The sequence below is a fragment of the Geotrypetes seraphini genome, chromosome 2 (assembly GCF_902459505.1).
Source record: "Geotrypetes seraphini chromosome 2, aGeoSer1.1, whole genome shotgun sequence".
NCBI lineage: Eukaryota > Metazoa > Chordata > Amphibia > Gymnophiona > Dermophiidae > Geotrypetes > Geotrypetes seraphini.
The window spans coordinates 150,875,104-150,899,230 of record NC_047085.1 but is presented as its reverse complement, the minus strand read 5'-3'; the positions used below and the strand labels follow the sequence as shown (position 1 = coordinate 150,899,230).

Genomic DNA, 24,127 nt, shown 5'->3' with positions numbered 1-24,127 from the left:
TGGAATCCTGTGGATTACAGCACAAGAGGCAACATGGGTTCAATAAAGACAGGTCTTGTCAGACAGATCTGATCAATTCCTTTGACTGCGTGGCCAGAGAATTAGATAGAGGGAGTGTGTTAAATATGATTTATTTAGATTTTTGCAAAGCCTTTGACAGTGTTCCACGCAGGTGCTAATAAATCTGAGCACCCTTGGTATGGGTCCCAAAGTGAGGGACTAGGTCAGGAACTGATTGAGTGGAAGGTGACAGAAAGTAGTGGTCAATGGAGATCTCTCTGAAGAAAGGGATATTACCAGTGGTATGCCTGAAAGTTTGGCCTTGGGCCTGTTCTTTTTAACATTTTTGTAAGCGATATTGCTGAAGGGCTGTCAGGTAAGATTTTCCTCTTTCTGGATGATACCAAAATCTGCAATAGACACCCCTAATGGTGTGAATAACATGAGGAAGGACCTAGCAACGCTTGAAGAATGGTCTGAAATTTGGCAGCTAAGATTAAATTCTAAGAAATGCAAGGTCATGCATTTGGGCTGCAAATACCTGAAAGAATGGTACAATTTAGGGGTGAAGAAGTTTTATGCACAAAAGAGGAGCGGGACTTAGGTGTGATAGAATGTGAATCATAAGGGGCCAAACAAAATGGCGAAAGCTAGAAAGATGCTAGAGTGCATATGGTCAGGAAGGAAAAGGAGGCATTGATGCCCCTCTTTAAAACTTTGGTTAGACCTCATTTAGAATATTGTGTACAATTTTGGAGACTGTACCTTCAAAAAGATATAAACAGGATGGAGTCGGTCTAGAGCAGGGGTGCCCACACTTTATGGGCTTGCGAGCTACTTTTATAATGACTAAGTCAAAATGATCTACCAACAATAAAATTAAAAAAAAACACAAAGCACAATGAAAGGCAGAGAAAATGTTAATTATTTATATTCCGGGTTTTTTCAAAGAGGTCACGGCAGATGACTCTATGCAATGTCACCTCGGTAACAAAATACAAAAATAGACAAATACACCCCCTCACATTTTACTAAACCACAATAGTAGGTTTTAGCACAGGGAGTTACGCTGAATGCCTCGCGCTGCGCCAAAAAACGATATTGTGGTTTAGTAAAAGGGAGCCATAGTGCAAAATATAGACAGCAGATATAAATTCTCAAAACAGACACATTTTGATCACTAAATTGAAAATAAAATCATTTTTCTTACCTTTGCTGTTTGGTAATTTCATGAGTCTCTGGTTGCACTTTCTTCTTCTGACTGTGCATCCAATCTTTCTTCCTTTCTTTCAGCCTCCTGTATGTTTCCTCTCCTCCAGACCTCATTCTCTCCCCCAACTTTTTCTTTCTGTCTCCCTGTTCCCCCTTCTTTCTGTATCCCTGTCTGCCCCCTTTCTTTCTTTCTCCGTGCCCTCCCCCAAGCCACTCGGTTTGCTGCCACAGCCATCGGGGAATAGCCCCCAAGCCACCGCCGTCCCAAGCTTTCCCTGCAGAAGCATCGCGCTGACCAGCATTCCGCTCCCTGACGTCAATTCTGATGTAGGAGAGGAAGTTCCGGGCCAACAAGGCATTTCTCCTCATTCCATCCAGCCTGAGCCCCATCTCTCCTTGATCCAGCATTTCCCTTCTGTGTTTGTCAGAATTACCATTCCACCTATTTTCCAGCATCACCCTTCTTTGTGTCCATCTCACCTATATCCCTATCTCACCACTTTTTCAGAATCTTCATTTGTCTCTGTCCTTGTCTTTACCCCATGTTCACCATTTGCCCTTTCAATGTCTTTATCTCCCCCCCCCCCATACTTTTTCAGCATTACTTCTATGTCTCTATTTCACCTCCTCTTCATGTCCCCTCTGTATCTCTATCCTTATTCAGTAGGTCCTGCTTACCCTTTCTCTTCTTTGTGTCACTATCTCCATTTTCAGCTTTTCCTCTCTTTTCCTTTGTTACTGCACCCGGTAGCCAGAATCTTTCCACCCTCCCTCCACTCCGGCCCAGCATGAAACATTTCCTTTTGTTTCCCTCCCCTCTCTTTCTCTCTCTCTCTCTCTTCTCCTCCCTCACCCACGAGTCTTGCATCTGCCTCTCTCCCTTCTACCTGCACCTGGCAACACCCCCCTGCTCAGCGGCTCTCTTCAGCAACTTGTCAGCAGCGGTGATCAAGACAAGCTGCCGACATCGAGGCCTTCCCTCTACGAGTCCCGCCTTTGTGGAAAAAGGAAGTTGAAACAAGCGGGACTCGCAGAGGGTAGGCCCCGACGTCAGAAGCTTGTGTCGATCGCTGCTGAGTTGCCGAAGAGAGCCGCGGAGCAGGGGGTGTAGCCAGAAGCAGGTAGAAGGGAGAGGGAGATAGGAAGACTGTAGAAGCTCCGGAGCATGACACCGACCCCGGCCAGGATGATTTCTTTTTCAGGCTGCTGCTGCTGCCGCTGCCACCCCCCACCCGAAATGACAAAAACAGCCTAATGCCCGCGTTGGCGTCTTTGACGTCGGGGAGAGGAAGGTTGATAGGCCCGATAGATCGGGACGGCAACACGAGTCTATCATGGAGCCCAGGATGGGCTCTGCGATCGACTCACGTTGCCTTCCTGAGCTACCGGTCGATTGCGATTGACGTGTTGGGCACCCCTGGTCTACAGGAAGGCTACTAAAATGGTTAGTGGTCTTTGTCATATGGGGACAGCCTTAAAGATCGTAATATGTATACTTTGGAGGAAAGGAGAGATATGATGGAGACGTTTAAATACCTTTGTGGCATAAATGTGCAAGAGATGAGTCTCTTTCTTTTGAAAGGAAGCTCCGGAATGAGAGGGCATAGGATGAATTTAAGAGGTGATAGGCTCAGGAGTAATCTACAGAAATCCATTTTTACAGAAAGGGTGGTAGCGCATGGAATAGCCTCCCAAAAGAGGTGTTGGAGACAAAGACTGTGTCTGAATTCAAGAAAGCATGGGACAGGCACATGGGATTTCTTAGGGAGAGGAGGAGATAGTGGATGTTGAGAATGAGAAAACTAGATAGGTCATTTGGCCTTTATCTGCCATCATGTATCTACTGTATATTTCTATGTTAGTTAAAATATAATTAGCATCCTAATATTTGTTCTTATATATGAAATTATTCAGACTGAATACTAAAGATAAAATCTAATAATTTTTTGTGATGCCAAGGAGAAAGAATTATTGCCAGGCTTAAGCAAGATACTGGTTCTGACCTTAAACCAAGTGTTTGAAAAGCTTGTTTCAGCTGTTTATTATTATTATTAATCATTATATTAAATGTGTCATTTTTTTCATCCTTGTTTGAATAGGTCATATGCCCCTTATTTTGTGTGTGAGGAGAGTGGAGTTGAAAGGGAATAGCTTAGAAAAATAAATTTCTGATTTTCAAAAAAAAGGTCTAGATTCACTAAGGATCATTTTCCTACCACTTTGCGAACCAATTGTTCCCTGACCCAATTCACTAACCTTAGTGCTGAGCAACCTTCAATCCGATCTGGGCATGCAAATGTAGGCAGGCAGCAATTCACTAAACAAATCTGGAACACCGACAGGGCTGGCTGATCAACAAAAAAAGCGACTGCTGGGGACCAGCCCCGACTGTCCTCTTGCCGCCCTGCTCTCTGCCCAGAATCTTTCTTGCCGCCCCGACTCACCGCCCTGCTCTCGCCCTGAATCTCCTCCTCTTGCTGCCCTGACTCGCCGCCTTGCTCTCGTCCCGAATCTTCTCCTCTTGTCGCCCCAACTCACCGCCCTGCTCTCACCCCGACTCTCCTGCCCTTCCCCGCAGTGCGAGCCCGTGGTTTTAACCCATGGGCTCACGAAGTATTAAAAAGTGACAAAAAATAAAAGTTTCCAGCTCTGCTGTGCACGGAGGACCAGCGCATGCTCAAACCATCTACAGGCAAAGAAGATGGTCTACGCATGTGTCAGGATCACTTGAGAGCGATCCATGCGGTCAGTTGGGGGCGTGATTCCGATCGCCCTCATTTGCATGAGGGCGCTTCGTGAATCAGCCCCCAGCTACGGATCAGATTGGATCCCTCACAGATCGGATCAGATCCGTCGCCTTAGTGAATCTAGCCCTAAATATGGACAGATTTTATTGGTATGTGGTATCAAGTTCCATTTTCATTTAATTAATAATCTGTACCAGCTGGTGCTAGATGTTAGCTTGTTTGAGAAGTCACAGTTACCCCCTGGAAGGGAACTTGAACTCTCAGACTTCAGCTTAATGAAAATCACAGACAGTGGGATGCCTGGTCTGCCCTTGGGACTCCACATAAGAAAATAAGATTTATTTTCTACCCAGACCTAAAACAGCCTGCTCTATCAGATGTGTGCATGTGTGATTTGCAGATAGGTATGGATTCCAACCCTCCCTGCTGTGTTCTCAAAATCATACTTGCCCCATAGCACACTTATCCCTTCAACTTTATAGGTTTCTTCTTCTTTTTTTTTTATTTTTTTTTTGAAAGTTGGTTAAGGCCCTTAAAATCAAATTGAACCTGTTAACTTTTCTGTACACTTCTTATATGATGTTAGTGTATGGCAGCTCTTTATTTGGACTGGATTAGATTTATTCATTTTGATATTCAGCTATTTATTTAAATGTTAAGCTGTGTACAACAAAAACTAATAATAAAACCCTAGCTGCGCATGCACACTTAAAACTCCGTGCTTCTGCATGCGCAGTAGGATAATTTCGCCTTCTGCCGCCGATCACCCGTGCTGGCTTCAGCTGATTTCCTGCTTTCTGCTCTGATTGCTGACGCCGGCTGACTTCCTGCCTTCTGCCAGTTATACGCTGGTGGGATTCCTCCTCTTCTGACCTCTGGACCAGCAGCGGCAGCTAGCTTTAGTTTAGCTTTAGCCGTAGTTTCATCAAGCAGCCGCGGGGCCTTTGCTAGGCCGGCCTACTTCGATGATGTGAGGCGGGCCAGCCTAGCAAAAGCCCCAAGGCTGCCTGATGAAACCGCGGCTAAAGCTAAACTTTAAAAAAAAAAAATTCTTTATTGATTTTCAAAAACTTATACAAAGTGCAACACATATACAATTAACCATATCAAGTAACAGCACTTATATTCTTTCTAACAACTGAAACACATTAACCCAACCCATCCCCCCTTCCCTCCCTCCCTAACTGGATGTGTGCAGAAATCTAAGAAAATCCAGAAATTAAGGATTCAATCATTCTGTTGCCTTACAAATGCCTCCAATGGACTCCAAATCTTTTTAAACTTCTTATTATTTCCTGATTGTTCTACAATCATCCTTTCATATCTATAATAAAGAAAGTGTTTCCCACCAAAAAGAAAAGTTCAACCTATCACAGTTCTTCCAATTTCAATTGCATTTCCACCCCCATCATAATAATAAGAAGCCTAGTTTTATGGGTATCAATTGGACTCTTGATTTTCAACAATGTCCCAAATAATAAGATCGCTTCTGCCCCGAAAACCACCAGGAAAGGATTAAGGGATGCTGGGGGGAAGCGGGGGGGGGGGGGGGGAGTCAGAACTGGCCTGAATATTATTTGTGGTTTTTTCATATTCGCGGGCCGGCTCTGCTCCTAACCCCTGTGGATACCGAGGGAGAAGTGTACATCATTTAGAGTAAGAATACCTGCCTGCAACCACTGTTTCTAAAACTAGTGGATGCAGGACAGGGGGAGCAGGGAAGGGAGAAGGGGTACTGCTGGACAGGGGGGAGGTAAAAGGAAGGGAGAAGAGGGTACTGCTGGGCAGGGGATAAGGGGTACTGCTGGACAGGGGGAGCAGGGAAAGGGTACTGCTGGAAGGGGGAGGTAAATGGAAGGGAGAAGAGGTGCTGCTGGACAGGGGGAGCAGGGAAGGGGTACTGCTGGACAATGCAGAGGTAAAAGGAAGGGAGAAGAGGTGCTGCTGGACCTGGCAGAAAGGGAGGGAAAGGAAAGGTGCTACACACTGGAGGTGAGGGTGAGATGGTGCATGGGGAGAGAGCATGTTGGGTTGGGGGGTGGGAAAGAAGGATGCCTCTGAGGGAAGAGGCAATGAGAGAGAGAAAGTGTGCAGGAGGCAGAAAGTGTTGGATGTGGAAAGGGTGAGATGGATGGGGAGGGCAGAAAGGAGGGAAGGAGAAATGCTACACTGGGGGAAGGGGGGGAGAGGGCAGAGAGTGAAAAGTTGGACTCATGGAGGGAGGGAGAGATAGATGTTGGTTGGGGGAGGGAAGGAGGACCAAAGAAGAAGTATGCAGGAGGCCCTGGAAACATAGTTAAAAGCACAGAAAAATAAAGTCACCAAAGGTAGGGAAAATGATTTTATTTTTCATATAGCGATTGAAATGTGTCAGTTTTGAGAAAGGAAAGGTGTTAAACTTTAACTGTGAGGGCTGCAGAAAAAAATAGTTAATGTCTTATTAAAGAAATGACAATTTTGAATGAGGTAAAAACTCTTATTCTAGCACCCGTTAATATAACCGTCTTAAAGACTAGTTTATCCATAACATTGCTGAAATAACATGGTCTTGATTAATTTCTGAAAGGCTGCATAAGAAAGGCCCTTGTTGAAATTCTCAAAACGAAGAGTTCCAAGAGAGCAGGAACAGCATAAGAGAAGGTTGAGCAGAATGATAGAATGCTTGGATCTTTTGGGATGTTTGTAGGTTGGCTGATGTTCAAGGTAAATGTAAGAACACTGATGTATGCAGTTATCTGAAATATATTATAACCTGGACCTGGCCATTTCCAGCTTCAAATCCCATAATTCTGAATAGCCATGACTATAATTGTTGGGTTTTGTTAAAGGGTTGATGAAGGTTCAGATTTTCTTTGGGCAAGCCAAAACTATTCTATAAATTGCGCCAACATATTGGTGCTGAAAAAAAGATCAGTGCAAAGTGCTATTTTATAAGCGGCGCTCATTTCCATGCCAAAAATTGAACTCTGGAATTTATGCGAGCTAAAACCTGGCACTCAACTTCGGGCATTTTGGCAAGCTTTTGTAGTGCCCCAACATGCCCATTCCCTTCCCATGAGTTAGGCATGAGAGCTGTTAGTTGCCATGCCATATAGAACGGCGTGCATCTACATATGCGTGCAAATTTTAATGGGTGTTATTTAACATCAATAACTGATTGTTAAGACCCAAATATTTTTATTTTTTTTATAAATCTTTATTGAGTTTCAAAACCAACAAAAATGCAATACAGTCTCTATACAAATAATATTAATCATATATGCATTTATAATCAATCAAAATCCATACAACAACAACAAAAACAGCAAACTACCCAACCAACATTTCATAAAGGAATAGAACCATACAAAGAAATACCCCCCTCCTGCCCTTCATCCCTCTGGGTGGTAGGACCCAAATATTGATGTTAATTGGTTTGTTAGGTCCATGCATAAATTTTGGTGCCAAATATAGAATCCAGAGGATAATGAAGATCTTTAATATGAGACTCCCCATGAGGTTTTCCTGGTTTTCAGAACTCAGGGATAGCTTTATAATTGGTCACCAGAACTGATGGGGCAGTTTATCCTATAAAGATACAGATGTACCTACTGGGGGAAGGGGTTATTGGAGGAGGAAGCTATCGGGACTTTTTTTCCTGTATCACGGGAGTCGCCAACCTGTGGTATTTCAATACTGCAGGCTACTTAACTCCCATACTATCAAGAACAGCATTATTCTAAGGTCCCATAAAGCCGCCCAGTGCTGTTAGGCTGCATAGTAAAGGGAACATGATGTTCCTGCCGAGACTTCCACCCCTTCAGTCACACATCCCCTCCCACAAATCAAGCAACGCCTTTGACAATGGTCCACACAGGTGTTTAATAAATAAACTGAGTGCCCTTGTATGAGGGAGTCTATAGGACACTACCAATCACCCTTCTGGATACCAGCAGCCACCTTAATATAGTTAAGTGTATCGAAAACTGTGTGCTGCGGTGAGATTCCGAGGGTGCCGCGAGACGTCGCGAGGAGGAGAGGCGCCTGTGCTTACAGGACATGCCTTCTCTCTGCACCTCTCCTCCTCCATCACCCGCCCACTGGCATAGTAATAGCAGACTCTGAGCATGCACGGACGTCAACGTGATGAATGTTGTACATGCACATGATGTCGTCGCATCAACATCCATGCATTTCGAATGCCCTCCAGCCATGGCACTGAGTTTAGTGTGCCCCAGCTTCAGAAAGTTTGCGGGGCACTGATCTAGGCTGTTTCTCCTTAGGAGGAAGTGACAGGGGAAGGAGGAGTCAGGGAGACAGGAACCAGGAAGTATAAAAGTATAAATTCTTCCTAAAATCAGAAACCAATGTAGTTTTATCAAAACTGGTGAAATATGCTAAAAGCGAGGATTTTATTTTATTTTTGTAATGAACCTTGCAGCTGCATTTTCAGCAACTTTGTAGTGATGGCTTTGAAAGTCCAAGAAAAAGATCATTACACCTAATCAAAAAATGGAATAACTAAGCTTGGACCACTGTTCAAAAATTAAGTAATATGTTGCAGTACAAAGTCACGAGAACAAGCTGGATTTATTGAAGTTCACCACTGTAAAATTACACACTAACATTATTAATGCACACTTAATAAATAAGTGCAATTGCATAAAATGGTACCCTTGATATGTGTGTTAATGTGCATTAACATGCGTTAATGTGGTAGTGTATTTTATTAAATCAAGCTCTTCATTCACTCTTTATAAATAGGTTTTCAATAAGACATTGTTTATGTGTGCTAAACAGGCTGGCATTTTGTTTGTGTTTTAAGGTTTCTATGTCAGTTTCATGTGACATGACTGTGTGTGTTGCCAATGATATATAACATATCTCATCTCAATAGCAACCTATGCTTAAAAGGAGGGAGGAGTTTCCTGAGTTAATAGAGAGGGATTTCTTTGCTTAGAGGCGGATCTGCGGAGTGAAGGTTATAGATAAGAAAGGAGTGGAACAGCTTGGGAGGGTTAAATTTACAGAAGTCTTTATTGTAGTTTCCTGGGGATAAGGAAGGGAAAGCCTACTCATTAAAACCGTTTTACCCTAGGTGGAGGCACACGGTGCCATATATCTGGGGCTCATTTTCAAAACACAAAGATGTCCAAGAAATGGCATAAATCGGCACGTAGACATTTTTCTCGGCAAAACGTCCAATTGTCGATTTTCAGAACAGGCTTTCTAGACATATTATAGCATAACATAACTTTATTCTTCTATACCGCCACTCTCTTTCATATCTCTTAAGTTCAATCATTTTGTACCTTCTATTAATCTTTTGTAAACCGCATAGAACTTCATGGTATTGCGGTATATAAACTGTTATTATTATTTATTATTATTATTATTATTATTATTATAAGCAAACAATTTCTAGGCAGTTTACACAGAAGAAGGCTGGACAATCAGCGAAATACAGATAATTACAAATACAACATGTTAATTAACAATATTCAGTATAAAATTTTTTGTTAACACTGATATCCACTTTTAGGAAATGAATTTGTCAAACAACGCTGACTTAATTACCGATGCAATTACCCCACCAGGACTGCTGCCTGGAATTCAAGGGTCCTATCCAAAAAAGTCTTGTATCTGCAACCAGTAATTTTTGGGTAGACAAATACATTAGAACTCATAGTTGTCCTCATTGGGCTATATAATGTAAAATGGGTTAAAAGGTAAGTTGGGGCAATTCCCCAAATCAACTTAAAACAGATACAAGAAAATTTGAATAGTACTCACGCCTCTTTCGGGAGCCAATGTAACAGACGATAGAAGGGACTGATATGATCTTTTTTCCTCAATCCAAATATCAATCGGACAGCTTTGTTCTGTACTATTCTCAGTTTACTCAGGATTTTCTTTGGTGCCCCCAAATAAACAATATTGCAGTAATCCAATATAGACAAGACCAATGTCTGTACCAACAGTAAAGGATAGTGGATCAAAGTATTTTTTTAAGGTCTTCAATTTCCATAGTGTGAAAAAGCTCTTCTTTACCACTGAATTCGTATGTTCTACCATGGTTAGCTGAGAATCAAGTGCGACTCCCAGTCCTTTTTTCCGCTGAACATCCAAAGTTCAAGGGGGTGTGCTAGAGGTATGTTATGGGTGGGCTCTGGGCATACTTAGCACTTGGACACCTTGCAGTGATCATCAAACATTTCCCAAGATGTCCAGGATGCCATTTAGATGTCTGGATCTAGACCTGTTTTAGAAGCATCTAGGTTTCTCAAAAGTACCCGAACTGATCACATGGCCAGTGGAGGGATAAAGTCATGACCCCACCACACTCCATCAGTGGTCACTGACTCCCCTCCCACCCCCAAATATCTAAATAAAACAATGCATTCCTGTCTCTAGAAAAGCAGCATCTGGTATGGGAAAGCCTAGTAGAGCAGCCTGGATTATCCTGGTAGGTGGTGTAGTAAACCATAGAGAGGGGGACCCAGGACCATTACCCACTACATTTATGATGGAAAGTGTAAGACACCAAAATCCTACTATACTTCTATAAGAGCTTTGGGGGTGTATATTAGAAAGCAAAAAGATGTGATTGTTTTTAAGAGGTTCTTGAAGAGACATCTCTTTTGCGAAATGAAGCATAGGTGTTGAGCAATTTCATTGGGTAATTGAATGATATGTTGATGAAATTTATACATGTGTGTCTTATGGCTGTTTGTAATACATATGTTATGGAATGTGGTATTGTAACCCACCTTGTTAAATAATAATAATAATAACTTTATTTTTGTATACCGCAATACCACAAGCAATTCAGAGCTGTTTACAGAGGAAGAGACTGTACATATACAGCGATGTTACAGGAAGAATTGTCAAGTACATTGGAATAAATTTCAATTACTTTAGTGGGCCGAGAGAGGTTGGGTATAACCGGAAATATGTCAGAGATACAGCAGGTATTTCAGTGATGTAACAAGGTAGGGAGGGGTCAGAGAAATTTATCAAAGAGATAGGTTTTAATTGATTTCCTGAAGGATTGGTAGGAGGGTGCAATAGAAATGAGGGTGGTTAGACATTTATTCCATTTGCCAGCTTGGAATGGCAGTGTTCTGTCAAGGAATCTCTTGTAGACACAACCCACCTTGTTAAAGGAGGGATATAACTAAATAAACCATAAACCATAGTGGATTTGGGGGGAGTTTTGAAGGGCTCGCCATACATTATAAGGGGGTTATAGTGAAATATGTATCTGACAAACTTTATGTAACTTTCACAGCAGTGCCCTCAAGGTGCCTCACTGCTCTACTGTGTATATCTATGTGGTCAGTTTAGTATAGGTTTAGAAGTTTTGAACTTGGACTTTTTGTGGTTGAAAATGGCCAAAAAGGTTAAGTGTCCCAAGGTTGGACGTCCTGATGGCTAAGATGTCTAAATAGGCAATTATTGGGGGGGGAAAAAAGATGGATACCTAGCGAATTTGAAAATGGACGTTTTTAGGATCTGAATTTTGGGACCCACTTCTCAGGACATCCAAATTTGACTTAGAAGCAAAGTGTAAATGGCACTTCTAGAATTGCTTGGAAGTATGCTATATAAAAAGTAGGTGAATATATGCTCCCAAGCAGCATATATTCATAGGCGTTAGGGTGGAATGTCAGATTTGGAATTTTATTCCTTACACTGTTTATCCCTCCTTTTTTCTTTTTGTTATTAATGTTATGTATACTTAGATTGTGTATGTTTTAAATGTTCATTTTCAATATGATGTGTATTCTGCTTTGCTGTTTTCACAAAGGACAGTCAACTCTATAACTAAACTAAACCAAACTATATATGCACTTTAAAAAATGCGGACATGCATGCTTAAGGATACATGCATAGACTCCATGTACCTGTACAAAGTTGCACCTGCTTCATAACAAGTGTAAATTTGTGTGAGATCATTATTATTGAGAGCTGTAGTGCCTATTTAATAAAGGGCCTCAGGTGCCCACATTTTTTGTTTTTTTTTGGGTTTTTTTTAAAGGTATAATATAAGCATTTTTTGGAATTTTTTTATAAGCATCCTGGTATAAAATTAACCTGAAAATATCTTTGTGAGTCAGTTTTCACAAAAACAGATGACCTTTTCAGGTGTAATTATCTTTCACAGTTTTACACATAAGAACATAAGAACTGCCATCTCCGGATCAGACCCATGGTCCATCGAGTCCGGCGATCCGCACACGCGGAGGCCCAGTCAGGTATACACCTGATGTAGTTTTAGTCACCCATATCCCTCTATGCCTCTCGTAAGGAGTTGTGCATCTAATTTGCCTTTGAATCCCAGCAAAGTGGATTCCTTAATAACCTCCTTTGGGAGAGCATTCCAGGCGTCTACCACTCGCTGCGTAAAGCAGAACTTCCTGACATTTGTCCTGGACTGGTCCCCCCTTAGCTTCAAACCATGTCCTCTTGTCCGTGTCGCGTTGGACAATGTAAATAATTTATTTTCCTGCTCTATTTTATCGATGCCTTTCAGCATTTTGAACGTCTCGATCATGTCCCCTCGCAGCCTCTTCTTCTCAAGGGAGAACAGTCCCAGTTTCTTGAGTCGTTCCTCATATTCCAAGTTCTCCATACCTCTTATTAACTTCGTTGCTCGTCTCTGCACCCTCTCCAGCAGTTTTATATCCTTCTTTAGGTTGGGAGACCAATGTTGGACACAGTATTCCAAGTGTGGTCTGACCATTGCTCTATAAAGCGGCATTATGACTTTCTCTGATCTACTCGTGATTCCTTTCTTTATCATGCCTAACATTCTGTTTGCTTTCTTTGCCGCTGCCGCGCATTGTGCCGACGGCTTCAGGGTCCTATCTATCAGTATACCCAGGTCCTTTTCTTGTTCGCTCTTACCCAGAGTTGCGCCTGACATTCTATACTCGTGTTCCTTATTCTTACTACCTAAATGCATTACTTTGCATTTCTCCACGTTCTACCAATCTGTTTGCCTGTATAGAAAAATTATTTATTTTAAAAAATGCAATAGTTGCCACAGAAGTGGACACTTAAATACATAGGCCTCATATTTTGAGTGACTTATAATAATCTGATTTAAAATAATTTATTTGCACATTACAGGAATCTTTATTCTCAGAAGAACATTCATCTGATACCTTAGAGAACAGAGAAGAGCAGTTAAGAAACTTTTCCAGAAGTACGGATCACGTGCAAGAAGAGGTAGGTCATAAGAACAAAATTCTGTCCAAATACATACAGATACATTCAACTGAAACAAAGGAGCAATTCCATTTAAATATCACAGTGGTGGGCGAGCTTATGTTTAACTTATAAATATGAGAAAATGAATGCTGACATGCTGGGGCATAATAAGATATTCAAATTAGTTTGGGATCCATTGACGTCTTTTATAGATTTGCTGTAGTTGTCCTTTATCTTTAATTTTCCGTTGTTTTTCACCCACACATCCAGGGGTGTGTGGAAGCAGGAGGGAGGTATATCTTTTGTTTTGGTATTAGTCCTGATGGTAATGATGGATGCGGGAGGGAATTTTTATCTTTTGTATAGATACTGATTGATTATAAGTGCTTGGTTGATTATCATTATTTGTATATAAATTGTATTGCACTTTTTGTTGGTATATAAAACTAAATAAAGTTAAAAAAAAAAAAATTTCACAGTCACATTCCTCATTTCTTTCGTTAGCACTTGATTATCTGATCCAGTCTTTCCAAAAGACCAAAGTCCTTTTAGAATATATATTTATGGAGAGGTTGAGTAAAGTGTTTTCATTTCAGTTTTTCTTTTCTTATTGTGCGAAATTCAATATGTGTATACTATATATATATTTTAAAAAATGAAACAGGGGACTGACATGTTGCCTCAGTGGCTTGTGGGATATCAGGGTTTGGAACCCTGAATCTTGTAGCTATAGTTCGAGGTCCTCTTTCCCACATTCATCACTTTGCACTTGCTCAAATTAAATATCATCAGCCATTTTGATGCTCAGTCTCACAAAGTTCCTTGCAATTTTTCACAATTTTAACAACTTTGGGTCATCAGCAAATTTAATTATGTCACTAGTTATTCCCATTTCTAGATGATTGCTAAATATGTTAAAAAGAATCGGTCCCAGCACTGACCTTTGAGGAACCTACACTATTTATCCTTCTCCATTTAGAATATTGACCAATTAAGCCTACTTTTTGTTTTCTTTCAACCAGTTCTTAATTCATAATAGGACATTACCTCCTAGCTTTTGACTTTCTAATTTCCTCAGAAGTCTTTCATGAGGTACTTTGTAAAATGTTTTTTAAAAAGCCAAATACACAATATCAACTGGTTCACCTTTATCCACATGTTCATTCACCCCTTCAAATAAATGCAGTAGATTAGTGAGGCAAAATTTCCCTTGACTAAATCCATGTTAGCTTTGTCTCATTAATCCATGTTTTGTATATGTTCTGCCATTTTGTTCTTTATAATAGTCTCTACTATTTTGCCTGACACCGACATCGGACTCACCGGTATATAATTTCTCAAATCACCTCTGGAACCCTTTTTAAAAATCAGCTTCACATTGGCCACCTTCCAGTCTTCCGGTACTATGATGGATTTTAAAGATAAATTACACATTACTAAGAATAACTCTGCAAGTTCATATTTAAATTCTGTCAGCACCCTGAGATGTATACCATCCCGTCCAGATGATTTGCTACTGTTCAGTTTGTCAAATTGGCCTGTTACATCTTCTAGTATTACAGCGATTTGTTTGAGTTTCTCTGGTTCAGCAGACTTGAATACCATTTCTGTCACCGGTATCTCCCTCACATCTTCCTTGGTGAAGACTGAAGCAAATAATTAATTTAATCTTTCCACTATGGCCTTGTCTTCCCTGAGAGCCCCTTTTACCCCTCGGTCATCTATCGGCCCAACTGATTCTCTTCCCGGCATGTCTGGGAAAACCCGGACGTCTAGTAACCCTATCTTCACTACTTTATTAATTTGTGTATCCAACTTTAAATAACAGTCTACTTCTACCCCTAAAATATGAGAGGACACTCCTCACTTATAATTTCAATCAAATTCTAAAAAAGAAATGTCAGAAGATTGAATATAAGGAGGGCTAATCTGATGAAGTTTTATCTTTCTTTTATTTAGACACAGCTGATGACTATTCACCCAGCCTTCTTTTTTTATTTTTATTTATTTATTGAATTTTTATAATAGTATACAATGATATACTATTGTATACAATAGTATACAATGATAACTTGATACAGATCAAAGATGAAGAAATTAAAATTAACAAAATAAGATATAGACAAGTAATATTTAACTCTTATTTAGCCCACAATATTTGGAGATCAAGAAAGGAAATAAATTTCAAATCAACTATTTAGATTATTAGAGTAATGACATAAGATAACCCATTTCACAACCAGATGGAAGGTCATATCTAATTAATCATGGTAACCACACCTTCTTTAGAAGTAATAAATTCCAATAACTGTTTGGGCTCAAAAAATAAAAAAATTCTTATTTTGAAATAGCACATAACATTTTGAGGGAAATTTAACAAGAAATGTAGCCCCTAGAGCAAGAACTCTTGGTTTTAAGGCCAAGAATTATTTTCTACGTCTCTGGGTTTTTGGGGGAGTTGAGACACCCAGCCTTCTACTACTTGCAAACATTGTCGTATATATGCAACCTCGTCAGAATTTTCATTTACTGGAAAGAATACTGTAATGTGATCTGCATAAATAAATGAAGACACACCAACAGATTGCAATACATGACTCAGTGATCGAATTAAGACATTAAAAAAGCAAGGGTGAAAGAGGCGATCTCTGAGAAACACCACAGGCCCAGGGTTCAGATAGTACTTCCTTCATTTTTATCCTATACAATCTCAATTCCAAAAAAACTTTAAACCAACTCAACATTGTTCCAGAGATTTCAATCTCTTGCAATATATTGATCAACAACTGATGATTCACTAGATCAAATGCACTAGTTAAGTCAAACTGGATTATCACATAATTTAATCCTTGATTTAATAGTTTACATTTACATTTGGGATTTCTATTCCGCCATTACCTTGCGGTTCAAGGCGGATTACAAATGGATTGTCAGAACATTAGAAGTATTTAGAGAGTAGTTTGTTCATTTGTTTGAGTTGCTAAGGATTATATCTGAATTGTCATGGAATTAGAAGTACATATGGAGTAGTTGCAGGGATAGTTGAGACAATGGTACTGGAAACATCTACTTGTCCATAATGATTTAGCAATAATAAAAATATTCTTTTACTTCAGGTGGCACGAGCATTTGCAAGTGGGCAGCAGCTGAACAGCGCTACTAAAACTGCCCTGAACAAAATTCAAGAGTTGATTGCATATATTGTCAAAACACAAGCGACCATTAAAGGTAACAAAGTAAACCACTGTGTGTTTGACATACATTTTTGTCTCTTGTCCTTATGCTATCTATTTTCGGTTGGCTTAATGACTCAATAACTTAGGTTCCAGGACTAGGATTCTGCCCTCTGAGCAAAATGGGGCTGAGGACACAAGGGACCTGATTCTGGTAACGACACCTGCAAAACGAGCGCCTAACGCATGCCAATCACCGGTAGGTGCCGCACCCAGAGTCGTGTCTATTTTTCAGGCAGACACCTTAAATGTAGGCCAGCATTTGACAGGCCTCCATTTAAGGTGTCTAACTCGCATCTACGGAAGCGCCTAAGCATGACTACGGATGCCTAAGGCCACTTCCAGCATAAGCCATGTCTACTCCAGCCTTAGGCATCTCCAGGCATGCCTAGACACCTCCGTAGGCACAAGTCAGATGCCTACATTGTAGGCGTTCTTCACCGCACTGATTTTTTTTTTTTTTTTAAGTGCATCCCAGTTGATCTGTTGGATGCCTACCGCTGCCTACAATTGAGACGCCGTTTCCAGAATCAGGCCCTAGGGGCTCCTTTTACAAAGCTGTGGGAAGCAGTATAGCTTGCTTACCATGGCTGAAAGGGGCTTACGGCGGGATGCGCTGAAGTGCTCCATGGTAATTTTGAAATGTGCACATGCAAACTATGTGTTAAAAAATACAATTAATTTTTTCACCAAGGGGACATGTCTGGGGTGGAGAGTGGGCATTTCTGTGCTAGTCAGTGCATCAGCATTCCTGTGCACTAACGGAATAGTGTATGAGCCCTTACCACCTACAAAATGGGTGCCTGTAAGGGCTCATGCACTAATCTTTTTAATGCCTGTGTGCTAATGGACAAATTAGTTCATGGCCATTCATTTGGAAAATAATTCATTTTCACACTATGCTAAAAATGGCCTTAGCATGTGGAAAAGATTTGCATAAGGACATACCGAGGACATATTTAGTGCAACTTAGTGAAAGGGCCCCTGTGGAAGCAGCATTCGTATCCTCCAACGCGATGGATTGAAAGTTATCTGCAACAGTGACACCTCAGGTGAATTGTCCACAGTGTGGCCACCACATAACCTTCTATACATAAATTATGTATGCTTCTATTTATACATTTTGGCGTTAAACACACAAGCCATTTGTCCAGCAGTTAGGTTTTGGCACTGAATGGATAATATTTAGCCTTATCTCCATTCTGCCCTAAATCCTATGCTGATTTAAAATGCTGAACTATGGGCATAGAGAAACTTAAATATCCAAAGTTATGCATCTAAGTGTTCCAGGTTATTTTCTGACTAAAGGCACAGATGCGATCAGCGCCTCTGTTATTATTATTACTTCTTTTCAATATTGACCATCATGTGATGAAATGTAAGCTCCGTGTTAGCTGGACTTTGTAAGGAGCCAAAATTTTAAGCCCTTAGCTGAGAATTGTCACTGTAGTGGTTGGGCTGAGTTGGGATATAAATAGGAGACACATTGTAAGGCAGTTGAGAAGGAAATACCAAGGCCAGGGGTGATTTTTTTTATTTTATTTTTTTTATTGGCTCATTCTAAGCAGAGCAGTCACAGACAAAGTGGTGCTTTGGCAAGGGATACTTTTAGTAACCCCTTTCCTTTCAGGCTTATCTGGTTATAACAACTTGATTGTTCCTATCCCTTCAGCTTGGTTGTCCTGCTCGTCCTTACCTGTGACATCTCTGATGCCAGGCCATCAACTTGGAACCTATTTTTAAATTGTATTAATTCCTCTTTTCATGAATTTGCTGCAGTTGAAGACATTGGGTGCATAGAGAAATTTCCAGATGCCGCACACTTAAGGCACTGCGAGACCTTTCAAAACTCCTGTGCTAACACTTCTTGACTTCTGCTTTTGTGCATTGTAAGACCTGTAGCCGGGAAATTCCAGCCTGGAAGTTGCAGGGATGGCATGGGAGGTAAAGAAAAGAAGAGAAACTGTAGAGCTGGCAACAGTTTATCCTTCTGGCCATTGAAGAGAGGAAGTAGATCCTTTCATGACAGATACTCTGGAATGTAGGTAGAAATGTGGAGGGGGGAGGGAGAGAGTTGAGGGGAGAGAAGTTTGACACAGACACACATTTCCGCTATATCATCAACTCCTGATCTGGTCTTTTTTATGCTTTTGTAAATCAGTCCTGCTCGTGGTGGTATAGGCCAGTGTTCTTCAACCTTTTGACACCTATGGACTGGCGGAAATAAAATAATTATTTTGTGGACCGGCACCGGTCCGCGGACTGGCAGTTGAAGAACACTGGGCTAAGTCATGCCCATTTCCACTCAATCTCCGCCCCAGACCCTGCCCTCATAATAGTACTAATTGTAACACCATTTTTTCCATTCATTTTTCATATATACACACAATATAATTGTATTAACAACACATAATGGTTAACCACAAAATTAAAATACACAAAGCACACTGTATACTTTTTAACATTCATTCCTACCAGAAAACAGATAACCCCATGCAAATGCAGGACCAAAAATTAACAGTACTAATATTTACAAACAAACCCAAAGATGCAAGACTGCAAGCAGTACAACCCCAGAGGAAAAGAAACAAATGCATTTCTTCCTGAACAGACAAATCAATCACTAAATAAAAAAAAATAAAAGCATTTCCCCTACCGTTGTTGTCTCTCTCCCTCCATGTGCCTTGCCTTCTGGCCTGCCCTCTGGTGTTATCTTTGGAGTGGTCCACTGAGCGATCAATGCAGCATCTTCAGGCCGGCTCCCTGAGTGCTGCATTGCACAAAGCTGTAGGCAGCAGCTCCTTGTGCGCGTCCTGCGCCTCATCTGGAAGCCTTCGCTCTGATGTTGCGACATCAGAGAGAAGGCTTCCGGTTCAGGCGCAGGCCACGCGTAGGAAGGAGCCTTTTCCCATGGCTTTGTGCACTGCAGCACTCAGGGAGCCAGCCCGAAGATGCCGCGTTGATTGCACAGTGGACCGGCGGCTGAAGAACACTGTCTTGGGCCCAATGGACGTGCCGGCCATGTGGACCGGCAGAAAATTTCTGCAGACCGGCGGTTGAAGAACACTGTTGTAAACCATTCTAGTCTGGTCCAGATTGTGCTGGAAGTTCAAATGGAGCAGGCCAAAACAGTTAACTCTTTTCAATATTCTTTGCAATTACCGTATTTTCACGCATATAACGTGCGCATTATACACGATTTTACAAACCGAGCATAACCATGTGCGTTATATGCGTGAGCGCGTTTTACAATTTTTTTTTTACATTGCTGGTTCCGCCCCCTCCCCCCGACGTCCGATTCACCCCCCAGCCCAGAGAACGTCAGAGAAAGGGCGGGACCGCGGCAGAGGAAGCAGCGCAGGGCTCAGAGAAGGGGCGGGACCGCTGGCAGAGGAAGCAGCAGGGCTCACTGGCATCGCGAACCCACGGTAGGCTGCTTCTCCACCGCAAACGGTGCAGGTGGGCTGGGGGATGAATCGGACATCGGGGGGGTGCGAGCGGTCCTTCAGGGTGGGGGAGCCAGCGGTCCTTCGGGGTGGGGCGGGCCTTCAAGAGGAGGGACTGGACTTCAAGGGCAGGGCGGCGAGAGGAGAGTCGGGGCGGCAAGCAGCTTGGTAGACGCGTGGGCGCGATATACCAAAATTTTCTTACATAAATTCCTTGTTCCTGCGCGCTATACCCGTGTGCACGTTGTACACGTGTGCGCGTTATATGCATGAAAATACGGTAATTCCAGCTGTAGCAGATTTTCTTATCTAGTTTTACTGTTTTGCATGTTTAGGTTTTTAGTTCTTAGACTTAATTCCTAATATTCTTATTTGTAATATTTTCAGATAAACTGTCTCCCTTTAACTAGAGCATGTCACTGTGTTTTACTTGGCAGTGCTTGCTGGAATGGCCATTAGTCTGAATGAGTCTCTGGGTGCTGACTTCCAGCTGTCTAATGACACGCTCCAGGACCTGCATGAGGAGCTCTCTGCCATCTTGCAAGTAATGCGGGCAAGGGATTTTCTGAAACACCAACAAAACGCTTCAATCGAGCTCAAGTAAGTCTCTAAGGGAGCACGTGTCAGCTCACTATGCCCATTAGGCTCAAAGTAAAGTTTATTTTGCTTTTTATGGCTATTTTTTCTGAGGGACTGATACTATGACTAGATAAACCAGAATTGCTGCTCAGGTTTCCAACTTCATACTGCCACTTCGAGTCACAGTTCCAGCTAAATTCTTCAGAATTTCCTTTTCTTAACTGTATTGCCTATGTATGGTCTTATTTCCATGGGTGATTGATTTCTTTCTTTCTTAGCATGTGCATCTATCTTTTCTATCTATACACACACACATTTAGCACACCAGACTGCGGTAGAAACTTCTACCGCAGCTTAGTAAAAGGGGGAGTATATACAAACACCCATGTTCATACTATCTTAATTTTTTTAATGGGTTTAGCTTTTCTATATATATAGTCTTACTCTAGTTCAGAACAATTGGATCCTTCAGTCTTTCTTTTCCTATCAAAACATCAGCAGTCTGTTTGTTCCCGAACAAAGATTCATAATGGTTGGCATGGTAAGGAACAGTCAACAGAGCTGGCCAACTAGTGTCTTGTGCAAAATCTGAAATTGGTGCCTGCCTTCCCTTCCCATTTGCTGACAGTGGCATCTGTGCCACAGCACCTTCCTTTTTGCACCCCCCTCTCTCTCAACCCCATTTAATATACTTTTTGTTCACTCACCCTCATCTCCTAGAAACATAGAAAAATGAAGGCATATAACGCCATATGGCCTATCTAGTCTGTCTGTCCATATCATTTACTATCCCATGGGAGGGGCTTTAGGGATCTGGCCAATCGTAGTCTTAGACCACTCTCAGAATGCACTGGGAAGGAGGTCTAAGACTCCTGTTGGCCCAGATGCCTAAAACCCCTCCCTCTGGCCTGCCTTGCAGCTAAAGGTAAGGGGAGGTGGGGGGGGGGCAGGTATTGGCGGAGTGCCGGCAGGAGGGAGTGGGCATCCATCCTGTCAGAGATTGTTTTGTGAGTGGCGGCAGGAAGGATTGGACATCCCTTCTGCCGGGGGTTATTTTGGGGGTTCTGACAGAAGTAAGTAGGCATTCCTCCTGCCGATTGTGTGTGTATGTGTGGGAGGCTCTGCCTTTGGCAGCTGGTTCAGCTGATCGCGGCAGGGGAATTTCTCCTCCCCCATCAGCTGAGTGGTAGGGACTCCCCAAAAACTTGATTCTGTAACCAGGGCCCTCAAATGATTGACAGGCATTTCGACTTGGGTGCCGGTTACAGAATCACGGCTTTGGGGAGTCCATACTGCTCATCTGATGGGAATTCCCCTGCTGCTATTGGCTGCTGAGGCCTAGCAGCAAAGATATGCAGCTGAAATGTAGGACAGGATTTTCCAGGCATATATTTCAGCCGCCTATTTTGACTGGATAAGGACGGGTGAGAAATAAACAAACAAACCGGCCCCCTCGAATGATTGACAGGTGATTGACGGCTGCTTTTAAGGCGGCCGACAACTTGGGCGCCGGTTACAGAATCTGACCTTAGATGTCCTATTATTCAAAAAGAAACCAAACCAAGATAACACATTAGCACCTAATCCAATGTTAGAAAATCTCTCTATCAATAACTAATGGTCCTCTAGATCAAATGCCGAAGCTAGATCTACTCACCAATGTTTCTAGAACATTGTTTATAAAACGACAAATAAGAGTTTCTGTATCGCTTGGTAGACTGGTACAGTCCTTACGAATGGGTTATATACCTCACTGCTACCAGCAGATGGAGACTGAGCACAAACTTGTATATCAGTATAGGTTCCCTTCTTGCAATCCAGTCTCCTCAGTCTGCATTAAAGCAGGTGGTAAGACTAAGTCGACTCCCTTCTTAGCACTGTTGAAATTTTGTTTTGGACTCCTGGGTTCCCCTTTTGTGCCGGATAGAGCTTGGATGGGTCCTGTTTGGGGATCCGTCTGGCCTCGGGGGTGTTAAGCTCTGCAGGTCTCATGCTGGGTCCCTACCCCCACCTTCCTCCACCTCTCCACATTTTTGTAGAGGGTTGACCAACCTGGTCCCCTGGTTGGTCAACCTTCCAGCTTTGAGAACCATGGAGTCTGTTCTAAGAGTGAAAGAAAAAAAAAATCCTGAGGTGTGCCGGTCTAAAGGGCTCAATTCCCTTTAAAACTGCCATTTGTATTGTTTTTTCTTATCTAACTGGCACTTTTATTACAGCTAGGGCATTTTCAGCACAAAGAGCACTTTTAAGGGGGGAAAAAATGCTCATTGTGCTCCAGACACGAGGTACTCGTGGCTGGCCTGTGTAAGCATTGTGCAGGCCGGAGAGGTGGGGGAGTCTTGTCGACAGCGGTTGCCGGTGGCCAGGGCACCCCGCCACATGTACCTCGCGAAGGATTCCCTTACTGCCGGAGCAGCTGGGGATTCCTTTTTCGCGTTGGTCGCTTCCTCGTCCTCAGTGTCAGGAAAATCCCAGGCTTTTCAGACACGACAGGCCGCAGGAGCTCCGATTTTGGCGGGAACCTCCTCCTTCATTTCTGTTACCTCAGGTGGCCTTTCCCCTGTTCTAGGGCAAGGAGTCCCTTGGGGCCATTGGGGGTTTTTACCCCTGAATTTATGTTGGCACTATGTAAAGCTTATGTGCTGGCGGCTGGAGGTTCCGTGTCCACTCCGGGGGTCTCGGGAAGGGATCGGGGGGATGGGGGGGTTGCCCCCGACATCTGCCCCATACAGCAGTGGTTTTGCCCCCCTTTCCCCCTCTCTCATCCAAGCGCCTGAGGGTTTCTTGGGAAGAGGCTTTTTGCCCAGAGGAGCAAGATGTTATTGATGAGGACCTGGGGAGATTTCCAGGATCCTCTTGGGGGGGGGTCAGATTCCGCCAGCGAGGAGTTCAAGCAACCCCCAGCTGGTGAAGATGCATCTGTGGTACGCATTTTTCAGCGTGACGAGCTTCATGAGCTAATTCTTCAGGTCTCCTCAGTTCTGAACTTTGAGGACACCGTGTTGGAGCCCCCGCGTACGGTGGACCCCTTGCTGAAGGGAATCCACTCTGCTTCCCGCTCTTTTCCTATGCATCAGGATATTTGGGATACTATGCTCGCACAGGGGCAAGTGCTGGAAGCTCCCTTTCGTTTTGCGCGTTCCATGGCCCTCCTGTATCCCATTCCTGAAGGGGATAGGGACACTCTGAAGTCGCCTTTAGTGGACGCGGTGTTCTTGGCCATCTCTAAAAGGCATCCTGTGCCTGTTGAGGGCGGTGCGGCCTTGAAGGATCCGGAGGAGCGTAAGTTGGAGTCTCTCCTTAAAAAACAGAATTTTGATGTGACAGTTCTGGCGGTCCAAGCGGCAATGTGTGGCATGCTGGTGGCTCGGGTGTTTTTTCGCTGGGCCGAGCATGTCCTTGACTGTAAAACTGAGGATTAGGAATTGCTCAAGAGTGAGGTGGCAATGATTGAATTGGGTGTTCCTTATCTTTCAGATGCCATGTATGACCAGTTGCAAACTTCTGCCAAGTCATTGGCATTTGCAGTGGCAGCACCCCGTACCTTGTGGCTTTGCACTTGGTCAGCAGACTCGGCGTCCAAAGCTAAGTTGACAAAGTTTCCTTTTAAGGGATCTTTCTTGTTTGGTGAGAACCTGGACAGGTTGGTTCAGACTCACTGATTCTAAAGTGCCTCTTTTGCCTGAGGATAGGCATAGGCCACTGGCTCGAGGTG

The 24,127-nt window shown here is 42.7% G+C and overlaps 1 protein-coding gene across 2 annotated transcripts in view; it reads left to right on the top strand.

Moving 5' to 3' along the window:
• Nucleotides 1–24,127, top strand: part of LAMA1 (laminin subunit alpha 1) — a 412,090-nt gene that overhangs the window by 235,602 nt on the left and 152,361 nt on the right. For both annotated transcript variants that reach the window (XR_004538373.1, XM_033934013.1), the window contains exons 34-36: nt 13,074–13,172; nt 16,271–16,382; nt 20,271–20,433. Coding sequence is in view for 1 of the 2 variants with exons in the window: in XM_033934013.1 (XP_033789904.1) it covers nt 13,074–13,172; nt 16,271–16,382; nt 20,271–20,433 (374 nt within the window). In the remaining variant the exon portion in view is untranslated. The remainder of the gene's footprint in view (nt 1–13,073; nt 13,173–16,270; nt 16,383–20,270; nt 20,434–24,127) is intronic.